General features: G+C 46.3%; 2 protein-coding genes across 3 annotated transcripts in view; both read left to right on the top strand.

The window, feature by feature from the left end:
- LOC123514905 overlaps positions 1-7,452 on the top strand; it is a 14,527-nt gene extending 7,075 nt beyond the window's left edge. Inside the window, exons 4-8 of the mRNA XM_045273162.1 lie at positions 3,997-4,761; positions 5,059-5,135; positions 5,581-5,719; positions 6,490-6,525; positions 6,634-7,452. Coding sequence (XP_045129097.1) covers positions 3,997-4,761; positions 5,059-5,135; positions 5,581-5,719; positions 6,490-6,525; positions 6,634-7,203 — 1,587 coding nt within the window. The 3' untranslated portion in view covers positions 7,204-7,452. The remainder of the gene's footprint in view (positions 1-3,996; positions 4,762-5,058; positions 5,136-5,580; positions 5,720-6,489; positions 6,526-6,633) is intronic.
- The window catches only part of LOC123515116 (proteoglycan 4-like), a 23,889-nt gene continuing 17,449 nt past the window's right edge, over positions 3,561-10,000 (top strand). The window contains exons 1-2 of one of the 2 annotated variants that reach the window (XR_006677780.1): positions 3,561-3,703; positions 3,997-4,905. Coding sequence is in view for 1 of the 2 variants with exons in the window: in XM_045273555.1 (XP_045129490.1) it covers positions 3,692-3,703; positions 3,997-4,806 (822 nt within the window). In the remaining variant the exon portion in view is untranslated. Of the gene's footprint in view, positions 3,704-3,996; positions 4,924-10,000 lie in introns of those variants that run through there. The other variant, XM_045273555.1, reaches the window with a different exon arrangement.

Raw genomic sequence — 10,000 nt, 5'->3', positions numbered from 1 at the left:
ATAGGCCTGAGACCAGGCACACACCACACACCGGGACAACAAGGTCACAACTCCTCGATTTACATCCCGTACCTACTCACTGCTAGGTGAACAGGGGCTACACGTGAAAGGAGACACACCCAAATATCTCCACCCGGCCGGGGAATCGAACCCCGGTCCTCTGGCTTGTGAAGCCAGCGCTCTAACCACTGAGCTACCGGGCGTGTGTGTGTGTGTGTGTGTGTGTGTCCAAGCAGCAAAAGAAGGAGGAAACTGTGAATAAATGGAGCACTGAATCAGGGGAGGAGGCACTGGTTAACTGTAACGAAACCAGCGAGAAGAGGGACAAACAGTGGAGCGCAGCTAATTGAGAGGACACCGAAGAAACGATCGTGCCATGGCTGCTGGGAAGCACAACGGTGGATGATGCACGAGGTGACCATCAGCTAAAGGACACGGCTGACCCAGACTGCAAGGGGGAAGAAAAGAGAGATGAACAAGGGACTGATGGTAGAAAAAAAATTAGTAAAGTTTATCAGATAGAGTCAGGAATATTTTGATGGGAACAAAATGATGGATCATGCATACATTAGTACCATGGAAAACAGACTGCAAAGAGGAGATGTACTAGACAGAAGAAAAAGTGGAGCCGCCAGACAAACGGTAGAAACAACAGGTCGAGAGAGAGAGAGAGAGAGAGAGAGAGAGAGAGAGAGAGAGAGGCTTGAGCATAAGGCATCTGCAGGCTGACACCATAATGTGAGAGGTGAGCCAGAATCAGATCAAGGTCGCTGCTACTAATGGGTGTTGATACATTGTTGTGAGAGGGTGTCCGCGAAGCAGCACGTCACTGACCACGGGACAGAGCGGGCAGTAGTGGTGCGGGGTTATTTAAGACACTTAGAGAGGAAGAGGGAGGAAGATGATGTGGGATTCGTCTCCCAATTCTGTAACTCGTCACACTGGTCCATAGCACTGCCGTAATCACGCCTATTCATCATTGCGCATCCTCTTCTTCTACCGACAGTAAATGTATCGCCATGTGTTGTGACGCATGGTGATTAGTGACTGCCTGCTCTCTGGCTGTCTCTGTTATGACATGAGGAAAGAAATGCGCCTGTATGGTGTGATTGTCGAGTGTTCAACATCGTACTTGTGTGCCGCGTATGATCTGTGGTCGTCTCATACACAAGTCATGTGTGGAGATTACGGGTGACGCGGAGATTGGCCATGATGGATATGCAAGCAGGGCAATGTATTGGTGCGGCGCTGGTGTCGGTGGGATGGTAAACAGGAGGAAGAATAGCTATCAAAGCCCGTGTCTGTGAGAGTCAGTGATGGCGGATGTGCGACCATTCAACAACTCAGCTCGCATTTGAATCCACACATGAAAGGAATTATTCTGGGAGAAGAATGTTGAAGAGTAGTTCGCCATATGTGTGTATAGTGCCCTGAATCACTGGAGTATGAATGGTTGTGGGGTTCACCCAAGCGGAGGCAGAACATACATACCGAGAGCGAAACTTGTCGTCTGTTGATGCCTCAAAAATTGAGAAAAAGAAAGAAAAATAAATAAATGAGAAAACAGACAGATTCGTATGAATGAATGACATAGAACTAAGAATATGAATAATAGCGAAAAAAAGATACATTCGGAAGATGCGTCTGCATTTAGCATGCACACACACACACACACACACACACACACACACACACACACACACACACACACACACAAGCACGCGAGCGAGGGACTCTCATCTTAATAACAAAATTAACTCCTCGTTAACTAATCTTGATGACTTCTTATTTGATCTATTCAATTCCTTTTGTCATCCCTCCTCCATTCATCATTCAAACCAACAAGTTGGAAATGGGATAACGTCAAACATTTTGAAGAGACGCGTCATCCAAGGTCTTTTCACCATTCCTTCCCTTCCTCCCCTTCCCTTGTAAACCATCCTATTATACCCTCGTCTTACCCAGTCCTCATCGCCCCGCCACGCCCAAGCCTCCTCCCCTCCGATATAGGCTCTTCCTCAGGGCCTTTACCCTTATAAGAAGTAAGCAGTGGTGCAGAGGCGTGACGATGCGTGCTTTATGTAACATAGGATGAGCAAAATGGTATTTCATGCTCTCGTGATCTTAGATTCCTTATGCTTTCCTTATAACCTGTCCCACTCGTTCATGATTAAACCCCTATGGCTGGATACTCTCTCTCTCTCTCTCTCTCTCTCTCTCTCTCTCTCTCTCTCTCTCTCTCTCTCTCTCTCTCTTTCAGAAAATATACTAAGCATACCTCGTAAGGATTCTCGAACGCCATCCATGCTTTATTCTGAGTACTATGTTGACAGTGACGGAACAAGACAAGACCGCAGAGAGGCGACACTCATACATAAGGGTCATGAAATCTTATGTTAATTCCTTTTCAAAGAAACACGATAGCGTTTCTCAGACTTAGTATCAGAGTATCTACAGAACTCCCGGACTGATACTTTTGCTTAGCGCATTACCGATGCTCGCTCCTAACTGCGTTGCCGTTCTTCTGAGACAAAGAGATTAATAAGTATATTTTATTAAGAGGGGGATATGGGGAACAATATGTTTAAATGTATTTTACAAGAAGAACCATCACGTATCAGCCGATTGGTTTCTTGCAGTTTTCTTAATATGTTTATTAGATGTGGGAATGCAAGGCATGTACCACATGTATTGTATCTACACATACTGACAAGTGGTAGCGGTTCACAGAGTGTGTGGTAGGAAGCAGCGTGATTTGTCCTCTCGACTGTCTTTGGTGACGCCACGAGGTTGAGGCGCATGGTGGGGGAGCTCCCAGTGATTCGTATAATCAATCAGAGCAGGAAATATAATCAAGTTTTGTCGCTTACGCCAATACGCAGGCACTGAACCTGGTGAGCACGTCAGGACGGTTGTGACCTTGGCGGACGCCGGGCGTGGTGGCGCCGCACCCGGACACTGCGTAGCGCAAAACACTAATCCTGGTTACTGTAAACACTGAATATCCTCCTTATCATTGATGGAATTTTAATGAAACATCGGACGGCGAACACGACAACAACAGCAGCAGCAACAACAATATTAACAACATTAATAAGAATTATGTTGATTTTTGTCTAAGTATGAGACAAGGACGACGAACATTTGGTGTCCACTGCCATTTACTTTCGTCACAACAATGTCCCTGAGAAGAAGTGGAAGAGAAGCCTCTGAATACTACTAGACCGTCATGAAGGACACAAAAAAATCTGGGATATTAATAGGAAAGTGCCATGGAATGCACTGACACACCTTTTCCTTCTTAGAAGTAGTTTTCCAGTAACTGACAATGCAAAGCAAACTAATTGTCATGCAGGTTTGTGACAGGTGACGCACATGCTGTAACACACCACTTGTGCACAGAATAAACTAAGGGCTGACACAAAGAGATTTGAGGCGTAAACAGTTAGATAAGGAAGTATTTATATATGGTTGGCAATATATGTTGTCTACCTTCGTGTTACTAACTACAACATCGCTGACGAAATACTACAGTGTCCAGGTCACAGAGGCAATGGGGCGGTGCCCAAGGCAGCCTGTCCTCCCATCAAGCTCCTCCCTCGTTTTTGTCGCTGCAAAATGAGTACCGGCGGGCGGGCTATATAAGAGATTCCCCAGCCCGGCGCCCGCAGACGGTTCCTGGGCAGGCAAAATGAATGTCGTGGTGAGTGTGCTTTGCTTGCGTTTTTCTAATGACATGACACTAACATGACATGACAAAATAACGTAATGACATGACATGGTGACATGAAGCACTGATATGACATGGTGACATGAAGCACTGACATTACATGGCGACATGAAGTACTGACATGATATAATACTGTAACATGACATGACACAGTAACATGATATGACTCAGTGATATGACAGTGACAAGACATAATACAATGACATGACATGACACAATGACGTGGAAGTGAGGCAAGCTGTAACTGAGCAGGACTATATTTGCAGCAGGCAGTGGTGTGCTTGGCAGCGCTAGCGGGGTCTGGCTATGCCCAGCTAGTGCAGTACTCTTTCAACTTTTTGGACGGCCCCACCACACGCGCGGAGACCCTGGACGCATCTGGCATCGTCAGAGGAACCTTCAACTTTTTGGACAGCCAAGGGAACCTGAAGGCACAGCACTACGACTACACGGTGCAGGTTGGCCCACCTGCTGTAAACTTCGTTGAACCTGTTCCAGTGACCGAAGGTGTGGCGCCAGTCCAACCCCAAGAGACGGCGCCTGAGCTCACAGACGAGGTATCTCACACCGCTCCTGCCTCTCCTGAACTTATTCAAGAAGAATCGATTCCTGCTCCTGAAGCACTTGAACCTATCCAAGATGTCCCTGCAGTAACCGAGGCACCTCATCCCACTACCAGCAACCCTGAGGACACCCCCGCTACCCTTGAGCCCACCACAGAGCCGCCAACACCCACAACAACTGAGTCTCCCTTTGATGCCTTCAAGATTGACTTCAAGAGATTCGGTCAGCGTCTCCGAGCTCTTGCACGTTTTACACCCACTCCCAGCCGCGCTGCTCGTACCAGAAGAGCAGTTCTGGTGCCCGGACCCTTCACCTACGCCGACCCTCAGAGCTTGAACACATTCCCTGCTCCCCTGGTCTACTCCCATCCCACAGTGGCCTACTCTTCCGCCTTCCCTGCTGTCGCCGCCTACTCTGGAATTACGGCCGCCGCCCCTGCCGCAGCACGCGACGCTGCCCTGCTGCGGGTGGTGCACAACCCCGCCCACTCTCTTTCCTACCGCGTGGACTGAGCACCACGCGCCATGGCCAAGGCCATGAGTACTTGCTTCCTTGCTTATGCTCATTTCTCTCTCTCTCTCTCTCTCTCTCTCTCTCTCTCTCTCTCTCTCGTTTGCTTTTATCCGTACTTGTATTTCCAAAGAAAATAAAATTTTATAACAAGACTACATACGTTTGTATCTGATTTAAAAACATTGCTTACATTTGTAATAGATAAAGCAGTAACACTTATTTGGCGGTCACTTTCATCCCCCGCTACTCAGAGATCCACGTCAGTAACGGCTCTGAGGAACGGATGGATGGACAGATGGAGAGGGCATTACAACATCAGGGTCATGGGGTTAGAGGTGAACTGAACGAAATATAAACACCATCTTGCTGCCCGGATAATGGAAACACATTGGAAGTCTTCACACGGTAGAAGAGTTTGGGAAGAGTGGGAAGCGTGAGAAGACGTGGGGGAAGACCGCCACGATGCGCAGGGAGTGACTCGTCGTGCGGCTTCCCGAGGCCACGCGGGGAACCTTTTTTCTCTCCCTACCCCGCCACACCTCATCCCCAGGCGCTCCAAGCGGTCACCAAACTTGTTTGTGGCGAGGGATAAAAATACTGAGATATTAGAACATATGCTTTTAAGAAAAAAAAAAAAAAAAAAATTTCAACGGATGAAAAACTGGTGGGCAGGGGAGTAATACATAGCGTACACTTTCTCTCTTCCTGCCTTCTCTCTCTCTCTCTCTGCAAATTTACTTTCACTTTCACCCCAACACATGTCTCTCCTGCAGGACGGCGGCGAGACAGAGCGAAGTAACATACCGTAACTCAAGAGTCTACCTTGGGATTCGCACTCTGAGGGCCACACCGGTGGATCACCTTGATGGCTGCCGGTGTGCCACGGGTGCTGGGTGTTGGGTGCTGGGCGTGGTGATGTTGCTTCTAACGAACACGCCCTAAAAAAAAAAAACTAGCTCATCGAAAAGAGAGAGAAAGAGAGAGAGAAAAACCCTACTCTCGTGATACTGGTGCTTGTCCACTGTGATGAATTGCCGCCAAATAGAAAAAATGAACGATAATATATTTTGCTATTGATTCATTCATAATAATTAGGATTCACTGAAAAGCATCTCTATAAATCTGTCTTAAACTTATTATCTGAGAAAATGAGTTTTTTTGTCAGGAGCGGTTTTTCATTATAAGGTAACTGAAATGGTCTGGTGGAAGGTTACAACACAATGCCAAGAGATCAGTGAGCATGCATAAGGAAAGCCAGTAATTCAAAGGTGTCAGTGTCTGTATAGCCGTAATTTTGTTCAGTAAAATCATACAGAGTTATCAAACAGCAGACGTCGAGTCATCATAAGCAGTGGAAGGGGTCATACTCGTGGTGCACCTGGCCACCACGTGAATCCGTTCTGTCACGAGGCTTGAAGACTGATTAGGCTACGTTGACATAACGACCTTAGTAGAAAGTTTTAAGTACTCTGTACCTTACAGTCTCATTTCCATTTTCGAATGTAAAAAAACATGCAGAGTTGGACAAGGTAGCAGCCGGCGTGAAGGGCGATGGGACCAGGCGGGCGAGAGCAAGGCAGAAGGGAGGGGCGCACGAGCGGCCATGACTTTGAGGACCTTCAGCCCCGCCCATCTCTAACGACGAACTAGTATATAAGGCAGTGCTCGGTGTTCTCCACCAGACAGCTCCTCTTCGGTGGGTCAACATGAACTCTCTGGTAAGTCCTCGACGCTGAGGAAGCAAAGTTTTCAGAGGATGGCAGACTCAAAGAGAGGAATTCATATTCTTACACCATGAATACTATAACATATGTTCACTTTTACAGGTTGTGCTGTGCTTGGCGGCGGCAGTTGCCTGCACCAATAGTTTCGTACTGAATTACCCTGGGGTGTACGGCTACCCAGGACTTCTTGGGGGCTATCCCGGCCTGCTAGGCGTCACGCCCTATACGGCTCATGGACAAGTCACTCTGAAGGCTGCTCCTGTTGCTCCACTTACCTACAATGTAGCTCCCGTCGTCCCTGCGGTAGCACCCGTGGCTCCTGTCCAGTCCCAGTTCCACGCCCAGGACGAACTGGGCCAGTACTCCTTCGGCTACACCGGCGGTCCCTCCTCTCGCTCTGAGACCCGCGACGCCTTCGGAAGAGTGAGCGGTGCCTACAATTATGTGGACTCCGAGGGCAAGGTGCAGACCCAGCACTACGTAGCTGACGCCCTGGGCTTCCGTGTGTCTGGCACCAACCTGCCAGTGGCTCCCGATGCCCCCGAGGCACCCGCTCTCGCCGCACCTGAGCCAGTGCAGGACACCCCTGAGGTTGCTGCCGCCAAAGCTGCCTTCAAGATGGCCTTTGATGAAGCTGCTGCCGCCGCTGAGGCCGCCCCCGACACTCAGTAATAGAACACTCGTGATGCCGTAGAGCACTTCGGATGGATATGTTCGGCAGAACCTATTTCTTCAAGCACCTTTTTCCTGCCAAGAATGAACAACATTAGCCCTGAGCAAGCATCGTCCGAGTGTTGACGGCACCATCTTCCTTTCTGTACATCTGTACATACTGCACAGAACATCTCGACTACTTACAAACGACCCTGAATGAAACTAAAAAAAAAGAGAAAAATATTTGAATAAAGAGAATGTTTTTAACTACATATCTTGACTTACCTTCACGATATATCAACAATGACGTCAACACCAGAGCTGGTGCTGCCTGTCCCCTGCACCCGCAGACCAAACTCAAGATTAGGAATGGCAGGAATGCGCCAAAGATAAGAAACTTTGTACTTCCAAATATTTGTTCCATAAGTAAGTTGTCAAACTAAAAGTGCAGTGTAGGGGAAGGATATAGGGGTGATGGGCAGGCTGTTAAAAAGGACGACTGAGAAAGAAAAATCAAGGATTACAGACCAGCTTTCTATGCTTCTACAACTACAAAACTATGGTAAACTTCACTTCTCTTCCCAGTATCTCTTGCCTTCCTTCAGTTGATCGAGGAACACACCTGATGGAGCCACCACATGAAAATACTAGAATCCCGTGATTGGATCAAGACATTACAAAACAATAAACTGCTTACGCCCGCCACGCGCGCGCGCGCACACACACACACACACACACACACACACACACACACACACACACACACACACACACACACACACACACACACATCACCAGTTGTTTGTGCTAGAAAGTGAAGGGCATCTCCTTTCATAGACCTGTGTCGGATTACAGTGGGCGCGCGTTACGCCCAGGTACTACCCTTTGGAGCTCCTCTGCCTGTTCAGTCTTTTTGTGACTATCGATTTGTTCATCTTCCTTGACATAATTTACGATTATCTTTAGTAGTTAAAAATATCAATAGGTCTTATGAAAAGGGCGCACGCGCGCTTGCGCGCACGCACGCACGCACACACACACACACACACACACACACACACACACACACACACACACACACACACACACACACACACACACACACACACACACACCACGTAGTATAGTGGTTAGCACACTTGGCTCACAACCGAGGAGATTCGGGTTAAAGTCCCGGGTGCGGCGAGGCAAATGGGCAAGCCTCTTAAGGTGTAGCCCCTGTTCACCTAGCAGCAAGTAGGTACGGGATGTAACTCGAGGGGTTGTGGCCTCGCTTTCCCGATGTGTGGAGTGTGTTGTGGTCTCAGTCCTATCCGAAGATAAGTCTATGAGCTCTGAACCCGCTCCGCAATGGGGAAGGCTAGCTGGGTACCATGGTAAATTACACAGTAGTGAATGCTGGTCCCTCCCTTCTGAGAAACTTCTTGTTCAAATTTCCCTTTCCATTACGACGTATCATTTAATGAGTGAGCAAAACACTATACGGGGCCTTCGTGTGTCCTTGTATGAAGTGTGGCTTGACTCCCATACAACACATGAACGAAGAAGGTGCAGACGGCTTGACTCACTCTTAATAAGGTAAGGGGAGACCAAAGATTCTCGCCTCATCAACTCCCTTCTCTAAGACTATCTTTAACCCATCTTACTCCGCTGTGAAGCAGCTGCGTCTTCTGCGTCCTCTGCTATTATTTCCATGGTTGGTGCTCTTTGTATGCCATAGAGAAAAAGAGAGAAGAAAAAAAAAAAAAAAAAAGAGGGGCCTACCAAGCGTCTTTCCTGTATAAAAAACAGAATAGTTAAACAAATATAGAAAAAAGAAGGAAGAAAAGAAAGAAAGAATGAAAGAAAGAATGAAGAAGAAGAAGAAGGAGAAGAAACAGAAGAAAAACAAGAAGAAGAAGAACAAGAACAAGAAGAAAAAGAAGAACAAGAACAAGAACAAGAATAACAACAACGACAACAACAACAACAGTACTATAACCTTAAACATAGCGGTGTTCTTCGAAAACTACAAATTACATTAGGCGATAGTTACTGCACAGGGAAGGTATTTACTAATTACCTACTCGTATATACAGTTCCCGCCCATTGCGTGGCCTCGCTGCACAACATTGCCTATTTACTCTCACCTGCTACGCTGTCTACGTCACTAATAGGAGGAGTAACCCGCAAGCTGTATTTTCACTCTTTCTTTCTCTTCGTGGGTAAAGCTCTGTGACTCTGCCATGTGACTTGAATGGTTTCTAGAGAGGAGTACTGGGACGTCTGAGGAACTACATAATGATCTCCGCTATGGATATCTCCCTTTTAAATTAACAATATTTATTAATGTACTATTTATTTATTTATTTATTTATTTATCGTTTTACCTTTAGCTTTGTGTTCTTTTTACAATTGCAATTTAGGTCTTCTCCTTCGTTTGGCTGTTTCCTGTACACATAAAAAGACACAAACACTCCCGCTTGTGTATTGCACGGAAATGAAACTCTGTTATTGACATTATTGTTGTTGTTGTTGTTGCTGTTGTTGTTGTTGTTGTTGTTGTTTTTCTTGTTGCTACTACTGATGCTCATCTTAATACTGCAAAGGAACGAAACTCAGGAGTGACGCAGACAGGGTATATATATATATATATATATATATATATATATATATATATATATATATATATATATATATATATATATATATATATATATATATATATATATATATATATATATATATATATATATATATATATATATATATATATATATATATATATAGAGAGAGAGAGAGAGAGAGAGAGAGAGAGAGAGAGAGAGTGTGTGTG

Source organism: Portunus trituberculatus, chromosome 38 (genome assembly GCF_017591435.1).
Source record: "Portunus trituberculatus isolate SZX2019 chromosome 38, ASM1759143v1, whole genome shotgun sequence".
Lineage (NCBI taxonomy): Eukaryota > Metazoa > Arthropoda > Malacostraca > Decapoda > Portunidae > Portunus > Portunus trituberculatus.
This window is presented reverse-complemented; position numbering and strand designations above follow the sequence as displayed.